General features: G+C 49.1%; 1 protein-coding gene across 1 annotated transcript in view; it reads left to right on the forward strand.

Moving 5' to 3' along the window:
* The window catches only part of LOC147109011 (uncharacterized), a 552,618-nt gene that overhangs the window by 46,891 nt on the left and 487,153 nt on the right, over positions 1-18,574 (forward strand). The window contains exons 7-9 of the mRNA XM_086002569.1: positions 6,428-6,624; positions 7,947-8,071; positions 10,294-10,470. Of these exons, the coding sequence (XP_085858695.1) occupies positions 6,428-6,624; positions 7,947-8,071; positions 10,294-10,470 (499 nt within the window). The remainder of the gene's footprint in view (positions 1-6,427; positions 6,625-7,946; positions 8,072-10,293; positions 10,471-18,574) is intronic.

Below are 18,574 nucleotides of genomic sequence, written 5' to 3' on the forward strand. Positions count from 1 at the left end.
TCCATTGTGATTGTGCCGGCTCTTTGAAAGATCTCTCCGATTAGTCCCACTCCCCCTGCTCTTTCCCCACAGGCCCGCACAAATATATATGTGTACGGTGAGAGAGTGACCAGCACTCTCACTCTGATCAGGGGACTGAGTACGGTGAGAGAGTGACCAGCACTCTCACTCTGATCAGGGGACTGCGTACGGTGAGAGAGTGACCAGCACTCTCACTGTGTTTCAGGGACTGAGTACGGTGAGAGAGTGACCAGCACTCTCACTCTGTTTCAGGGGACTGAGTACAGTGAGAGAGTGACCAGCACTCACTCTGATCAGGGGACTGCGTACGGTGAGAGAGTGACCAGCACTCTCACTGTGTTTCAGGGACTGAGTACGGTGAGAGAGTGACCAGCACTCTCACTCTGATCAGGGGACTGAGTACGGTGAGAGAGTGACCAGCACTCTCACTCTGTTTCAGGGACTGAGTACGGTGAGAGAGTGACCAGCACTCTCACTCTGATCAGGGGACTGAGTACGGTGAGAGAGTGACCAGCACTCTCACTCTGTTTCAGGGGACTGAGTACGATGAGAGAGTGACCAGCACTCTCACTGTGTTTCAGGGACTGAGTACGGTGAGAGAGTGACCAGCACTCTCACTCTGTTCAGGGGACTGAGTACGGTGAGAGAGTGACCAGCACTCACTCTGATCAGGGGACTGAGTACGGTGAGAGAGTGACCAGCACTCACTCTGTTTCAGGGACTGAGTACGGTGAGAGAGTGACCAGCACTCACTCTGTTTCAGGGACTGAGTACGGTGAGAGAGAGACCAGCACTCTCACTCTGTTTCAGGGACTGAGTACGGTGAGAGAGTGACCAGCACTCTCACTCTGATCAGGGGACTGAGTACGGTGAGAGAGTGACCAGCACTCACTCTGTTTCAGGGACTGAGTACGGTGAGAGAGTGACCAGCACTCTCACTCTGTTTCAGGGACTGAGTACGGTGAGAGAGTGACCAGCACTCACTCTGTTTCAGGGACTGAGTACAGTGAGAGAGTGACCAGCACTCTCACTCTGTTTCAGGGACTGAGTACGGTGAGAGAGTGACCAGCACTCTCACTCTGTTTCAGGGACTGAGTACGGTGAGAGAGTGACCAGCACTCTCACTCTGTTTCAGGGACTGAGTACGGTGAGAGAGTGACCAGCACTCTCACTCTGATCAGGGGACTGAGTACGGTGAGAGAGTGACCAGCACTCACTCTGTTTCAGGGGACTGAGTACGGTGAGAGAGTGACCAGCACTCTCACTCTGATCAGGGGACTGAGTACGGTGAGAGAGTGACCAGCACTCTCACTCTGTTTCAGGGGACTGAGTACGGTGAGAGAGTGACCAGCACTCTCACTCTGATCAGGGGACTGAGTACGGTGAGAGAGTGACCAGCACTCTCACTGTGTTTCAGGGACTGAGTACGGTGAGAGAGTGACCAGCACTCACTCTGTTTCAGGGACTGAGTACGGTGAGAGAGTGACCAGCACTCTCACTCTGTTTCAGGGACTGAGTACGGTGAGAGAGTGACCAGCACTCTCACTCTGTTTCAGGGACTGAGTACGGTGAGAGAGTGACCAGCACTCACTCTGTTTCAGGGGACTGAGTACGGTGAGAGAGTGACCAGCACTCTCACTCTGCTTCAGGGGACTGAGTACGGTGAGAGAGTGACCAGCACTCTCACTCTGTTTCAGGGGACTGAGTATGATGAGAGAGTGACCAGCACTCTCACTCTGTTTCAGGGACTGAGTACGGTGAGAGAGTGACCAGCACTCTCACTCTGTTTCAGGGACTGAGTACGGTGAGAGACTGACCAGCACTCACTCTGATCAGGGGACTGAGTACGGTGAGAGAGTGACCAGCACTCTCACTCTGTTTCAGGGACTGAGTACAGTGAGAGAGTGACCAGCACTCTCACTCTGTTTCAGGGACTGAGTACGGTGAGAGAGTGACCAGCACTCTCACTCTGATCAGGGGACTGAGTACGGTGAGAGAGTGACCAGCACTCTCACTCTGTTTCAGGGACTGAGTACAGTGAGAGAGTGACCAGCACTCTCACTCTGTTTCAGGGACTGCGTACGGTGAGAGAGTGACCAGCACTCTCACTCTGTTTCAGGGACTGAGTACGATGAGAGAGTGACCAGCACTCTCACTCTGTTTCAGGGACTGAGTACGGTGAGAGAGTGACCAGCACTCACTCTGTTTCAGGGGACTGAGTACGGTGAGAGAGTCACCAGCACTCTCACTGTGTTTCAGGGACTGAGTACGGTGAGAGAGTGACCAGCACTCACTCTGTTTCAGGGGACTGAGTACGGTGAGAGAGTGACCAGCACTCTCACTCTGTTTCAGGGACTGAGTACGGTGAGAGAGTGACCAGCACTCTCACTCTGTTTCAGGGACTGAGTACGGTGAGAGAGTGACCAGCACTCTCACTCTGCTTCAGGGGACTGAGTACGGTGAGAGAGTGACCAGCACTCTCACTGTGTTTCAGGGACTGAGTACGGTGAGAGAGTGACCAGCACTCTCACTCTGTTTCAGGGACTGAGTACGGTGAGAGAGTGACCAGCACTCTCACTGTGTTTCAGGGACTGAGTACGGTGAGAGAGTGACCAGCACTCTCACTCTGTTTCAGGGGACTGAGTATGATGAGAGAGTGACCAGCACTCTCACTCTGTTTCAGGGACTGAGTACGGTGAGAGAGTGACCAGCACTCACTCTGATCAGGGGACTGAGTACGGTGAGAGAGTGACCAGCACTCTCACTCTGTTTCAGGGACTGAGTACAGTGAGAGAGTGACCAGCACTCTCACTCTGTTTCAGGGACTGAGTACGGTGAGAGAGTGACCAGCACTCTCACTCTGATCAGGGGACTGAGTACGGTGAGAGAGTGACCAGCACTCTCACTCTGTTTCAGGGACTGAGTACAGTGAGAGAGTGACCAGCACTCTCACTCTGTTTCAGGGACTGCGTACGGTGAGAGAGTGACCAGCACTCTCACTCTGTTTCAGGGACTGAGTACGATGAGAGAGTGACCAGCACTCTCACTCTGTTTCAGGGACTGAGTACGGTGAGAGAGTGACCAGCACTCACTCTGTTTCAGGGGACTGAGTACGGTGAGAGAGTCACCAGCACTCTCACTGTGTTTCAGGGACTGAGTACGGTGAGAGAGTGACCAGCACTCACTCTGTTTCAGGGGACTGAGTACGGTGAGAGAGTGACCAGCACTCTCACTCTGTTTCAGGGACTGAGTACGGTGAGAGAGTGACCAGCACTCTCACTCTGTTTCAGGGACTGAGTACGGTGAGAGAGTGACCAGCACTCTCACGCTGTTTCAGGGACTGAGTACGGTGAGAGAGTGACCAGCACTCACTCTGATCAGGGGACTGAGTACGGTGAGAGAGTGACCAGCACTCTCACTCTGATCAGGGGACTGAGTACGGTGAGAGAGTGACCAGCACTCTCACTCTGTTTCAGGGGACTGAGTACGGTGAGAGAGTGACCAGCACTCACTCTGTTTCAGGGACTGTGTACGATGAGAGAGTGACCAGCACTCTCACTCTGTTTCAGGGACTGAGTACGGTGAGAGAGTGACCAGCACTCACTCTGTTTCAGGGGACTGAGTACGGTGAGAGAGTGACCAGCACTCTCACTCTGTTTCAGGGACTGAGTACGGTGAGAGAGTGACCAGCACTCTCACTCTGTTTCAGGGACTGAGTACGGTGAGAGAGTGACCAGCACTCTCACTCTGATCAGGGGACTGAGTACGATGAGAGAGTGACCAGCACTCACTCTGTTTCAGGGACTGAGTACGGTGAGAGAGTGACCAGCACTCACTCTGTTTCAGGGACTGAGTACGGTGAGAGAGTGACCAGCACTCTCACTCTGTTTCAGGGACTGAGTACGGTGAGAGAGTGACCAGCACTCACTCTGTTTCAGGGACTGAGTACGGTGAGAGAGTGACCAGCACTCTCACTCTGATCAGGGGACTGAGTACGGTGAGAGAGTGACCAGCACTCACTCTGTTTCAGGGACTGAGTATGGTGAGAGAGTGACCAGCACTCTCACTCTGTTTCAGGGACTGAGTACGGTGAGAGAGTGACCAGCACTCTCACTCTGTTTCAGGGGACTGAGTACGGTGAGAGAGTGACCAGCACTCACTCTGTTTCAGGGACTGAGTACGGTGAGAGAGTGACCAGCACTCTCACTCTGTTTCAGGGACTGAGTACAGTGAGAGAGTGACCAGCACTCTCACTCTGTTTCAGGGACTGAGTACGGTGAGAGAGTGACCAGCACTCTCACTCTGATCAGGGGACTGAGTACGGTGAGAGAGTGACCAGCACTCACTCTGTTTCAGGGACTGAGTACAGTGAGAGAGTGACCAGCACTCTCACTCTGTTTCAGGGGACTGAGTACGGTGAGAGAGTGACCAGCACTCTCACTCTGTTTCAGGGACTGAGTACAGTGAGAGAGTGACCAGCACTCTCACTCTGTTTCAGGGACTGAGTACAGTGAGAGAGTGACCAGCACTCTCACTCTGTTTCAGGGGACTGAGTACGGTGAGAGAGTGACCAGCACTCTCACTCTGTTTCAGGGGACTGAGTACGGTGAGAGAGTGACCAGTACTCTCACTCTGTTTCAGGGACTGAGTACGGTGAGAGAGTGACCAGCACTCTCACTGTGTTTCAGGGGACTGAGTACGGTGAGAGAGTGACCAGCACTCTCACTCTGTTTCAGGGACTGAGTACGGTGAGAGAGTGACCAGCACTCTCACTCTGTTTCAGGGACTGAGTACGGTGAGAGAGTGACCAGCACTCTCACTCTGTTTCAGGGACTGAGTACGGTGAGAGAGTGACCAGCACTCACTCTGTTTCAGGGACTGAGTACGGTGAGAGAGTGACCAGCACTCACTCTGTTTCAGGGGACTGAGTACGGTGAGAGAGTGACCAGCACTCACTCTGTTTCAGGGACTGAGTACGGTGAGAGAGTGACCAGCACTCACTCTGTTTCAGGGACTGAGTACGGTGAGAGAGTGACCAGCACTCTCACTCTGTTTCAGGGACTGAGTACAGTGAGAGAGTGACCAGCACTCACTCTGTTTCAGGGACTGAGTACGGTGAGAGAGTGACAAGCACTCTCACTCTGTTTCAGGGGACTGAGTACGGTGAGAGAGTGACCAGCACTCTCACTCTGTTTCAGGGACTGAGTACGGTGAGAGAGTGACCAGCACTCACTCTGTTTCAGGGACTGAGTACGGTGAGAGAGTGACCAGCACTCACTCTGTTTCAGGGACTGAGTACGGTGAGAGAGTGACCAGCACTCTCACTGTGTTTCAGGGACTGAGTACGGTGAGAGAGTGACCAGCACACTCACTCTGTTTCAGGGACTGAGTACGATGAGAGAGTGACCAGCACTCACTCTGTTTCAGGGACTGAGTACGGTGAGAGAGTGACCAGCACTCTCACTCTGTTTCAGGGACTGAGTACGATGAGAGAGTGACCAGCACTCACTCTGTTTCAGGGACTGAGTACGGTGAGAGAGTGACCAGCACTCTCACTCTGTTTCAGGGGACTGAGTACGGTGAGAGAGTGACCAGCACTCTCACTCTGTTTCAGGGGACTGAGTACGGTGAGAGAGTGACCAGCACTCTCACTCTGTTTCAGGGACTGAGTACGGTGAGAGAGTGACCAGCACTCACTCTGTTTCAGGGACTGAGTACGGTGAGAGAGTGACCAGCACTCACTCTGTTTCAGGGGACTGAGTACGGTGAGAGAGTGACCAGCACACTCACTCTGTTTCAGGGACTGAGTACGGTGAGAGAGTGACCAGCACTCTCACTGTGTTTCAGGGGACTGAGTACGGTGAGAGAGTGACCAACACTCTCACTCTGTTTCAGGGGACTGAGTACGGTGAGAGAGTGACCAGCACTCTCACTCTGTTTTAGGGGACTGAGTACGGTGAGAGAGTGACCAGCACTCTCACTCTGTTTCAGGGACTGAGTACGGTGAGAGAGTGACCAGCACTCACTCTGTTTCAGGGACTGAGTACGATGAGAGAGTGACCAGCACTCACTCTGTTTCAGGGACTGAGTACGATGAGAGAGTGACCAGTACTCTCACTCTGTTTCAGGGACTGAGTACGGTGAGAGAGTGACCAGTACTCTCACTCTGTTTCAGGGACTGAGTACGGTGAGAGAGTGACCAGCACTCTCACTCTGTTTCAGGGACTGAGTACGATGAGAGAGTGACCAGCACTCACTCTGTTTCAGGGACTGAGTACGGTGAGAGAGTGACCAGCACTCTCACTCTGTTTCAGGGACTGAGTACGGTGAGAGAGTGACCAGCACTCACTCTGTTTCAGGGACTGAGTACGATGAGAGAGTGACCAGTACTCTCACTCTGTTTCAGGGTTCTGGGCGTCAATGTCCGGGATTTCAGCAACAGTTGGAGGAGCGGCCTGGCTTTCATTGCCGTTATCAATGCCCTTCGACCTGGCCTGCTCAACCCGCAGGAGTTCGAGCACAAGTCGGACAAGGAGAATCTGGAAATGGCCTTCCGGGTCGCAGAGCAGGAGCTGAAAATACCCAGACTGCTGGAAGCACAAGGTGAGAGCGTTAAGATAGAGAACATGGAGACAGAGAGGGTTAGGACCAAGGGGAGGAAGGCAGGTAGTGAAGGAAGGGAAGGGAAGGAGAGGGAGGTGGGTGCATTCCGGTGGTTTATATATAGAATAACAGATACCCGGGAGTGAGTTACAGGCTGGAATCTAATCGAGGGGTTTGGATGGTTTATATATAGAATATCAGATACCTGGGAGTGATTTACAGACTGGAATCTAATCGAGGGGTTCGGGGGGGTTTATATATAGAATAACAGATACCCGGGAGTGAGTTACAGGCTGGAATCTAATCGAGGGGTTCGGGGGGTTTATATATTGAATAACAGATACCCAGGAGTGAGTTACAGGCTGTAATCTAATTTAGGGGTTCGGGTGGTTTATATATAGAATAACATACCCGGGAGTGAGTTACAGGCTGGGATCTAATCGAGGGGTTTGCGGGGTTTATATATGGAGTAACAGATACCCGGGAGTGAGTTACAGGCTGGAATCTAATTGAGGGGTTCGGGGGGGGTTTATATATAGAATAACAGATACCCGGAAGTGAGCTACAGGCTGGAATCTAATCGAGGGGTTCGGGGGGTTTATATATAGAATAACAGATACCCGGGAGTGAGTTACAGGCTGGAATCTAATTGAAGGTTCGGGGGGTTTATATGTAGAATAACAGATACCTGAGAGTGAGTTACAGACTGGAATCTAATCGAGGAGTTCGGGGGGTTTATATATAGAATAACAGATACCCAGGAGTGAGTTACAGGCTGGAATCTAATCGAGGGGTTCGGGGGGTTTATATATAGAATAACAGATACCCGGGAGTGAGTTACAGGCTGGAATCTAATCGAGGGGTTCGGGGGGTTTATATATAGAATAACAGATCCCCAGGAGTGAGTTACAGGCTGGAATCTAATCAAGGGGTTCGGGGGGTTTATATATAGAATAACAGGTACCCGGGAGTGAGTTACAGGCTGGAATTTAATCGAGGTGTTTGGGGGGTTTATATATAGAATAACAGATACCCGGGAGTGAGTTACAGGTTGGAAGCTAATCGAGGGATTCGGGGGGGTTTATATATAGAAAAACAGATACCTGGGCGTGAGTTACAGGCTGGAATCTAATCGAGGGGTTTGGGCGGTTTATGTACTCTAGGGTTTGCGTGGTTTATATAGTCGAGGGGTTCGGGCGGTTTATCTAATCGAGGGGTTCGGGCGGTTTATGTACTCTAGGGGTTTGGGTGGTTTATATAGTCGAGGGGTTTGGGCAGTTTATATAATCGAGGGGTTTGACGAGGGTGTTTTCCTTCCACAGATTTTGATGCCTGCAGTCTTGATGAGAAGTCGATAATAACATATGTGTCGCACTTCCTGCAGTATTCCAAGGAGCACGCCACGCCTGAGCATGGAGCGGAGACACGGACACAATCTCATTTTTTGGTAATTGGCAGATCAATCGTCCCCTCGCTGATTGAGAGCTTGTGGCTTCAGTTTACACTTTGCCTCTGTAATAGTTTGGAGACTATTCCCATTCCTGTCGTATCTTCCAGTCTAAGCGCCTGATTAATGGTTGTTGATTTCTTCCCAGTTTTCTCTCCACCAGCCTCGGAGGCTAAGGGTACGGTGGTGCAGTGGGTATTGGACTAGTAATCCAGAGGCTTGGCCCAGTAATCCAGAGGCTTGGCCCAGTAATCCAGAGGCTTGGCCCAGTAATCCAGAGGCTTGGCCCAGTAATCCAGAGGCTTGGCCCAGTAATCCAGAGGCTTGGCCCAGTAATCCAGAGGCTTGGCCCAGTAATCCAGAGGCTTGGCCCAGTAATCCAGAGGCTTGGCCGAGTAATCCAGAGGCTTGGCCCAGTAATCCAGAGGCTTGGCCCAGTAATCCAGAGGCTTGGCCCAGTAATCCAGAGGCTTGGCCCAGTAATCCAGAGGCTTGGCCCAGTAATCCAGAGGCCTGGCCCAGTAATCCAGAGGCCTGGCCCAGTAATCCAGAGGCCTGGCCCAGTAACCCAGAGGCCTGGCCCAGTAACCCAGAGGCCTGGCCCAGTAACCCAGAGGCCTGGCCCAGTAACCCAGAGGCCTGGCCCAGTAATCCAGAGAAGGTGAGGTGAGTGAATATCACCAGTCAGCTGGTCTGGAGTCTGACTGTCTCTAAAATTCCTGGGGGAGTGGGTGAGTTCGTCCCTGAGGCAGCATGCTACATTCTGCAGGCGAAAGCAAAGAGCATTTAAAAAAAATGCAAAGAGCTTTTACGTATGACTCACCTAGAATCATGGAATGATACAGCACAGGAGGAGGCCATTCGGCCCATCGTGCCTGTGCCGGCTCTTTGAAAGAGCTCTCCGAATAGTCCCACTCCCCCCTGCTCTTTCCCCATAGCCCTGCAAATTTTCTCCCCTTCAAGTATTTATCCAATTCCCTTCTGAAAGTTACTATTGAATCTGCTTCCACCGCCCTTTCAGGCGGCTCATTCCAGATCACAACAACTCGCTGTGTAATTTTTTTCCCATCTCCTCTGGTTCTTTTGCCACTCACCTTAAATCAGGCCCCAGAACTAGCCGCGCCTCTAGCCAAGCTGCTCCAGGACAGCTACAACAATGGCATCTACCCGACAAAGTGGAAAACAGCCCAGGTATGTCCTGTTCACAAAAAGCAGGGCAAATCCAATCCAGCCAATTACCGCCCCATCAGTCTACTCTCAATCATCAGCAAAGTGATGGAAGGTGTCATCGACAGTGCTATCAAGCGGCACTTACTCACCAATAACCAGCTCACCGATGCTCAGTTTCTGTTCCGCCAGGACCACTCGGCTCCAGAGCTCATTACAGCCTTGGTCCAAACATGGACAAAGGAGCTGAATTCCAGAGGTGAGGTGAGAGTGACTGCCCTTGACATCAAGGCAGCATTTGACCGAGTCTGGCATCAAGGAGCCCTAGTAAAACTGAAGTCAATGGGAATCAAGGGGAAAACTCTCCACTGGCTGGAGTCAAACCTAGCACAAAGGAAGATGGTTGTAGTTGTTGGAGGAGTTTCTCTGGGCAGTGTCCTAGGCCCAACCATCTTCAGCTGCTTCATCAATGACTTTCCCTCCATCATAAGGTCAGAAAGTGGGGATGTTCGCTGATGACTGCATAGTGCTCAGTGCCATTTGCAATTCCTCAGATAATGAAGCAGTCCATGCCCGAATGCAGCAAGACCTGAATGACATTCAGGCTTGGGCTGATAAGTGGCAGGTAACATTTGTACCAGGCAATGACTATCTCCAACAAGTGAGAGTCTAACCACCTCCCCTTGACATTCAGCGGCATTACCATCGCTGAATCCCCCACCATCAACAGCCTGGGGGTCACCATTGACCAGAAAGAGCAGGTCAGAGGCTAGGTATTCTGCAGCGAGTGTCTCACCTCCTGACTCCCCAAATCCTTTCCACCATCTACAAGGCACAAGTCAGGAGTGTGATGGAATACTCTCCACTTGCCTGAATGAGAGCAGCTCCTTCCTAAAGTGTGGTGCCCAGAATTGGCCACAATCCTGCAGCTGGGGCCCAACCAGTGATCCTCTTCATTTCTTCAGAGGCCCCTTCAAACTCTTCAGGAGTGCATGTGACAGCCCCTCGGGACAAGAGGGAAATGGTGACTAGACTGCTCTGTCTCTCTTGCCTAGGTGGGCACGGAAGTGTTGGGTGCCCGGCCAGGTTGGGCGGACGAGCACCGAGTGTTGGAGACTGACGTCAAGCGAGATTTCGAAGAATCGAGGAGACGGATAGAAGCCTCCATCCAGAGAGGCGTGCTGTTCCTAGGCGACACAGGGACGTCAGAGGAACTCATTACCACGCACCAGGTAGAAACTCAGGCAAGCTCCACCGCCATTGGTTGGACTGCTTTCTAGTTCTGTTTCGTTTCGTTACATTAAACGCCGGATTACACACACTCAGTTGCAGGATCAGATCTTTATTGAAACCTCATACTATCCACAACCAGTATGAGAGCTCAGATCTTTTCATACTGCACACAACCTGTATGAGGGCTCTGGTCTTTTCATACTGCACCATTCCAGTGTGAGCGAGCTGCTGTTGAGACATCACACTATCCGATTCCAGTGTGAGCTGCTGAACAAGAATAAGGAAGGATATTAGCTCTGATGATGTGGAATCTGTATGGGTAGAACTGACAAATACCAAGGGGCAGAAAACGTTAGTGGGAGTGGTATATAGACCTCCAAACAGTAATGCGGAGGTTGGGGATGGCATTAAAAGGGAAATTAGAGAAGCGTGCAATAAGGGCACAGCAGTCATCATGGATGACTTTAATCTACATATAGATTGGGCTAACCAAATTAGTAACAATACTGTGGAGGAGGAATTCCTGGAGTGTTTACGGGATGGTTTCCTGGACCAATATGTCGAGGATCCAACCAGCGATCAGGCCATCTTAAACTGGGTATTATGTAACGAGAAAGGATTAATTAGCAATCTTGTTGTACGAGGCCCCTTGGGTCAGAGCGATCATAATATGATCGAATTCTTCATTAAGATGGAGAATGAAGTAGTTGACTCAGAGACTAGGGTCCTGAATTTAAATAAAGGAAACTACGATGGTCTGAGGCGCGAGTTGGGTAGGATTGATTGGGGAATGTCACTCAAAGGGTTGACGGTGGATAGGCAATGGCAAACATTCAAAGACTGCATGGATGAACTACAGAATTTGTTCATCCCAGTTTGGCATAATAATAAAACATAAAAGGTGACTCAACTGTGGCTAACAAATTAGGGATAGCATAAGATCCAAGGAGAGGACATACAAACTGGCCAGAAAAAGCAGTAAACCTGAGGATTGGGAGCAGTTTAGGATTCAACAAAGGAGGACAAAGGGATTAATTAAGAAGGGTAAATTGAATATGAGAGTAAGCTTGCAGGGAACATAAAAACTGACTGTAAAAGCTATTATAGATATGTGAAGAGAAAAAGATTGGTGAAGTCAAGCGTGGGTCCCTTGCAGTCAGAATCAGGGGAATTTATAATGGGGAACAAAGAAATGGCAGACCAATTAAATACAGATTTTGGTTCTGTCTTCACAAAGGAGGACACAAATAACCTCCCAGAGATGTCGGGGAACATAGGGTCTGATGAAAGGGAGGAACTGAAAGAAATCAGTATTTGTAGGGAAATGGTGTTAGGGAAATTGATGGGATTGAAGGCGGATAAATCCCCAAGGGCCTGATAATCTACATCCTAGGGTACTTAAGGAAGTGGCCCTAGAAATAGTAGATGCATTGCTGATCATCTTCCAACATTCGACGGAATCTGGAACAGTACCCATGGATTGGAGGGTAGCTAATGTTACCCCACTATTCAAAAAAGGTGGTAGAGAGAAAACGGGGAATTACAGACCGGTAAGCCTGACATCGGTAGTGGGGAAAATGCTAGAGTCCATTGTAAAAGATGTAATAGCAGAGCACTTGGAAAACAGTGACAGGATCGGACAAAGTCAACATGGATTTACAAAAGGTAAATCGTGCTTGACTAATCTATTGGAATTTTTTGAGGATGTAACTGGTAAAATAGATAAGGGAGAACCAGTGGATGTGGTGTATTTGGACTTTCAGAAGGCTTTTGATAAGGTCCCGCATAAGAGATTAGCGTGTAAAGTTAAGGCACATGGGATTGGGGGCAAGGTATTGACTTGGATAGAGAACTAGTTGGCAGACAGAAAGCAAAGAGTTGGAATAAACGGGTCTTTTTCCGAGTGGCAGGCAGTGACTAGTGGGGTACCGCAGGGATCGGTCCTTGGACCCCAGCTATTTCACAATATATATTAATGATCTAGACAAAGGAACTAGATGTAATATCTCCAAATTTGCAGACGACACAAAGCTGGGTGGGTGTGTATGCTGTGAGGAGGATGCCGAGAAACTCCAGGATGATTTGGACAGGTTGGGTGATTGGACAAAAGCATGGCAGATGCAATATAATGTGGATAAATGTGAGGTTATCCACTTTGGTGGCAAAAACAGGAAGGTAGATTATTATCTGAATGGCAATAGATTGGGAGAAGGAGAAGTGCAACGAGACCGGGTGTCCTTGTGCACCAGTCGCTGAAGGTAAGCATGCAGGTGCAGCAGGCGGTTAAGAAGGCAAATGGTATGTTGGCCTTCGTAGCGAGAGGATTCGAGTACAGGAACAAGGATGTCTTGCTGCAGTTGTACAGGGCCTTGGTGAGACCACATCTTGAGTATTGTGTGCAGTTTTGGTCGCCTTATCTGAGGAAGGATTTTCTTGCCATAGAAGGAGTTCAGCGAAGATTCACCAGACTGATACCTGGGATGGCAGGAATGACGTATGAGGAGAGGTTGGGACGATTGGGCTTATACTCACTGGAGTTTAGAAGATTGAGAGGGGGTCTCATTGAAACTTATAAAATTCTGACAGGACTGGACAGACTAGATGCAGGAAGGATGTTCCCAATGGTCGGAGAGTCCAGAACCAGGGGTCACAGTCTAAGGATAAGGGGTAAGCCATTTAGGACAGAAATGAGGAGGAATTTCTTCACCCAGAGAGTGGTGAACCTGTGGAATTCTCTACCACAGAAGGCTGTAGAAGCCAATTCATTAAATATTTTCAAGAAGGAGTTGGATATATTTCTTAAGGCTGAAGGGATCCAGGGGTATGGGGAGAAAGCAGGGACCGGGTACTGAATTTGGATGATCAGCCATGATCGCATTGAATGGCGGAGCAGACTCGAGGGGCCGAATGGCCTACTCCTGCTCCTATCTTCTATGTAACATGTTCCGTTACATTTCTTATACTAAATTTGACCTTTGGTCACTACATTCAATGCATACTACAAACAAATCATGGTACCTCAAAGATATATACAAGTGCCACAGAATAACAACATAAACGAAACAAGCAGGCTCTCAACTCTTCCGATTGTTTTATTGCTGCATTAAAACATAATAACATAAGAAATAGGAGCAGGACTAGGCCATTCGGCCCCTCGAGCCTGCTCCGCCATTCAATAAGATCATGGCTGATCTTTGACCTCATCTCCACTTTCCTGCACTATCCCCATATCCCTTAATTCCCTTAATATTGAAAAATCTATCGATCTCTGTCTTGAATATACTCAACAACTGATCTTCCACAACCCTCTAGGGTAGAGAATTCCAAAGATTCACCACCCTCTGAGTGAAGAAATTTCTCCTCATCTCAGTCCTAAATGGTCGACCCCTTATTCTGGGACATTGACCCCTGGTTCTAGACTCCCCAGCCAGGGGAAACATCCTCCCTGCATCTACCCTGTCATGCCCTGTAAGAATTTTGTATGTTTCAATGAGATCACCTCTCATTCTTCTAAACTCTAGAGAATATAGGCCTAGTCTACTCAATCTGTCCTCATAGGACAATCCCCCATCCCAGGAACCAGTCTGGTGAACCTTCGTTGCACTCCCTCTATGGCAAGTATATCCTTCCTTAGGTAAGGAGACCAAAACTGCAGGTGTGGTCTCACCAGGGCCCTATATAATTGCAGTAAGAAGTCTTTACTCCTATACTCAAATCCTCTTGTAATAAAGGCCAACATACCATTTGCTTTCCTAATTGCTTGCTGTACCTGCATGTTAACTTTCAGTGATTCGTGTACAAGGACACCCAGGTCCCTCTGAACACCAACATTTCCCAATCTCTCACCATTTAAAAAATACTCTGCTTTTCTATTTTTCCCACCAAAGTAGATAACTTCACATTTCTCCACATTATATTCCATTTGCCATGTTCTTGCCCACTCACTGAGCCTGTCTATATCCCCTTGAAGTCTCTTTGCATCCTCCTCATAACTTACATTCCCACCTAGCTTTGTATCATCAGCAAACTTGGATAAATTACATTTGGTCCCCTCATCCAAATCATTGATAGATTGTGAATAGCTGAGGCCCAAGCACTGATCCTTGTGGTACCCCACTAGGTACAGCCTGCCAACCTGAAAATGACCCGTTTATTCCTACTCTCTGTTTTCTGTCCGTTAATCAATCCTCAATCCATGCTAGTATATTACCCCCAATCCCAGGAGCCTTAACTTTGTTTAATAACCTCTTGTGTGGCACCTTATCGAATGCCTTCTGAAAATCCAAATACACCACATGCACTGGCTCCCCCTTATCTATTCTGCTAGTTACAACCTCAGAAAACTCTAACAGATTTGTCAAACACGATTTCCCTTTCATAAATCCGTGTTGACTCTGCCCAATCCTATTATTATTTTCTAAGTGCCCTGTTACCACGTCCTTAATAAAAGATTCTAGCATTTTCCCAACTACTGATGTCAGGCTAACTGGTCTGTAGTTCCACGTTTTCTCTCTCCCTCCTTTCTTAAATAGTGGGGTTACATTTGCTACCTACCGTTCTAGAATCTATGGAATTTTGGAAAATGACAACCAATGCATCCACTATCTCTATAGCCACCTCTTTCAAAACCCTAGGGTGTAGGCCATCAGGTCCAGGGGATTTATCGGCTTTCAGTCCCATTAATTTCTCCAGTACTTTTTTTTTACTAACATGAATTTCTTTCAGTTCCTCATTCTCGCTAGACCCTTGGTTTTCCACTATTTCCGGGAAGTTTTTTGCGTCTTCTTCCGTGAAGACAGACACAAAGGCCCCGATTTTCGGGCAGCTGTCGGGTGGCTTTTCATGCGGCCGTGATCCGAAAATCGCGGTAAAAGCGGGTCGGGACCCCCCCCCCCGCCTGATTCCCCGCCTCGTCCGACTTTCGGACCACCGTTTCCACGCGCCCCGCTTCAGTCCTGGCCGCCGCTGGCGGGACTGCTCGTCGGACCACTAATCACCAATGATCACCTTGTTAAGGAAGATTTTCCTGTGCCGTTGCGACTTTGCGGTTTTCCCCACCTGAAACCCGCCTGCGGGGAACCCCGCCGATGAGAGCTGGCGTGAAAACAGCTGGCTTGCTTGCTTGCAGCAGCAGGTCGCTGAGGGCTGAAGAGATTTAAAGAGGCAGCATTTTTGCAGGCTGCAGGACCTTGTTGATCAAGGCTTGGGGGAACTTTTTGAAGCCTTAGGAGCAGCTGCAGAAAGTTGGAGCCTCACACACTTCTTCAGTGTGAACTCCTGGGAAGCCCCTCTCACCACCCTAACTCAGGACCTCCTCAGAGGCGTCTGCTAGAAGCATGGGAGGCCTTTGGTACCTTCCCTTCCTGGCATTAGAGGATCTCCAACAGCAGAGGTGGCAGCAGCAGAACCAGGAACAGCAGGATGAGCACCAGGCTGCTGCTCACTCACCTGAAGCTGCACAAGCCAGAAGGGGCCAGCGCTTGGAAGTGCCTTGAGAGCACCTTGCTGCGCTTTAGGGGGCCAGTGGGACCCGTATCTGCACTGGCAGTCCTACTCAGAAGGACTTCCATGAAGATCTGGTTTCTCTGTTCAACAGCTGGCCAACGCTCCTCAAGAGATGTCATTCTCTTATGAGCACTCACCATGTTTTCCGTATGCTGGCGAGTTATCTCCTCCATGGAGGTTGCCAACCTTTCCATGGTGCTGCGTTCATGCACCAATGACTCGACAAAGGCTCTGCTCATGGTCGCTATGGACTCCTCCATTCGCTCCACACTCGCAGTGACCCTGGAGACAAAACCTGCCAGAGACTCCTGCATCTGTGCATGGAGATCCATCACCTCTTCTCTTGCGGATGGACCCAGAGGCAGAGGGTCGAGATGCAGCGCAGCTGAGCTGAGCTGGCAGAGTCCTGCACCCTCCGACGAGGACTCTCCACTGCTGTCCCTGTCTCCAGAATCTGCTGAGGCTCACTTGTGAGCTGTGAAACTCCAGGTGACAACACTACTCTATGTCCCGAAGGTCCCCCCGAGGTGTGAGTGTCTGCGCTGCTGCTGGGTGCGCTTACTTCTGCTGACGCTGTGCCCTCAGAGGTTGGAGCTTCCTCTGAGGAGTCTGGCTGCACAGCCTCTTCCTCCTCCACAGTGAGGACGGGGGCTCTGGATGGAACTGTGGGGGAGTAAAGGAAGGAGTTAGAGATGTAATGCCAAGGTTCTTCTGGTGACTCCCAGCGAGTTGGCATCTGCTGACACCTGCATCCATGCAGCATTGGTCTCAGTGGGAGGCCTCTTCCTCCCTGACCTAGGGAAGACGACCTCCCTGTGGGCCCTAACCCCATCCAATAATGCCTGCAGTGAAGCCTCGTCGAATTTGAAGGCAGCTCGGCCTCTGCCGCTGACAGCAGCTGGTGCAGGCTCCTCTGCCATTGTGCAAGAGTGGTTGAGAAGCCTGCAGAGGTGGAGAAGCTTGCTGGACACTTTGAAAGCACCACAAATGATGACATCATAGTGTGGGGATTTCTGACTCGAATTGGACAATTAGCAAGGCGTCCTACATGCTGGGAATTAATTGGCCACTTGAGGGAAAATTGCGTGGAGCTGGCTGACACTTTTTTATGTGTGTCAGAAGCCCCACATTCGGGGAAATCCGACCATTCCCCACACAAGTCAAAAATCGGGGCCAAAGTATTTGTTTAATTTCTCTGCCATTTCATTATTCCCCATTATAATTTCCCCTGTCTCAGCTTGTAAGGGACCCACATTTACTTTCACTAATCTTTTTATTTTTACATGCCTATAGATGCTTTTACAATCTGTTTTTATGTCTCTCGCTAGTTTACTCTCATATTCTATTTTCCCTTTCTTTATCAATGTCTTGGTCCTCCTTTGCTGAATTCTAAAATCCTCCCAATCCTCAGGCTTACTATTCTTTCTGGCAACATTATAAGTCTCCTCCTTTGATCTAATACTATCTTTAACTTCTCTTGTTAGCCACAGTTGGACCACTTTTCCTGTGGGGTTTTTGTGCCTTAAAGGAATGTATATTTGTTGTAAATTATGTATTAATTCTTTAAATGCCAGCCATTGCTCGTCTACTGTCATACCTTTCAATGTAATTTCCTAATCTACCTTAGCCAACTCGCCCCTCATACCTACGTAGTTGCTTTGTTTAGATTTAAGATCCTAGTTTCGGATTTAACTAAATCACTTTCAAACTTAATATAAAATTCTATCATATTATGGTCACTCTTCCCTAAAGGCCCTTTACTACAAAGTTATTAATTAACCCTTTCTCATTGCACAATACCAGATCTAAAATAGCCTGTTCCCTAGTCAGTTCCTCAACATACTGATCTAGAAAACTATCTTGCATACATTCCATGAATTCGTCCTCCACACTATTACTGCAAATTTGGTTTGCCCAGTCTATATGTAGATTAAAGTCCCCCATGATCATTGTATTACCCTTGTTACATGTGCCTCTAATTTCCCGATTTATACTCTGCCCTACATTACAACTACTGTTTGGTGGCCTATAAACATCTCTCGCCAATGTTTTCAGCCTCTTGCTGTTTCTTAGCTCCACCCAAACTGTTTCTACTTCCTGATTTTCGGAGCTAAGATCCTTTCTCTCTACTGTCTTTATCCCATCCTTTATTATCAGGGCTACCCCTCCTTTTCCATTTTGCCTGTCTCTTCTAAAAGTTAAGTATCCTGGAATATTTCATTCCCAACCTTGGCCACTTTTCAACCACATCTCCGTTATGGCTATTAATTCTTCTATTTTGTTGCGAATGTTTCACGTATTCAGATATAGTGCCTTTAGCTTTGACTTATTTCTATTTTTCTCTGATGTCACCTCAGTCACTGATGCCCTATTACCTTTGTTACTCTCTCTGTCCCTTCTTGACCCACTCTGCTTATTTTTATCCAAAACTCTACTCTGCTCTAGAGCCTTGATATTTCTTTCGCTGCTTTTAAAATTACTCTTTCCTGAATCCTCCCATCCCCCCCCCTTCATTAGTTTAAAGCCCTGCCTCTCGCGACAGGAAGCAAAGAGTTGACATAAACGGGTCTTTCTCCGAGTGGCAGGCAGTGACTAGTG

The sequence above is a fragment of the Somniosus microcephalus genome, chromosome 12 (assembly GCF_052327205.1).
Source record: "Somniosus microcephalus isolate GS21.2 chromosome 12, FLI_Smic_1.0, whole genome shotgun sequence".
Lineage (NCBI taxonomy): Eukaryota > Metazoa > Chordata > Chondrichthyes > Squaliformes > Somniosidae > Somniosus > Somniosus microcephalus.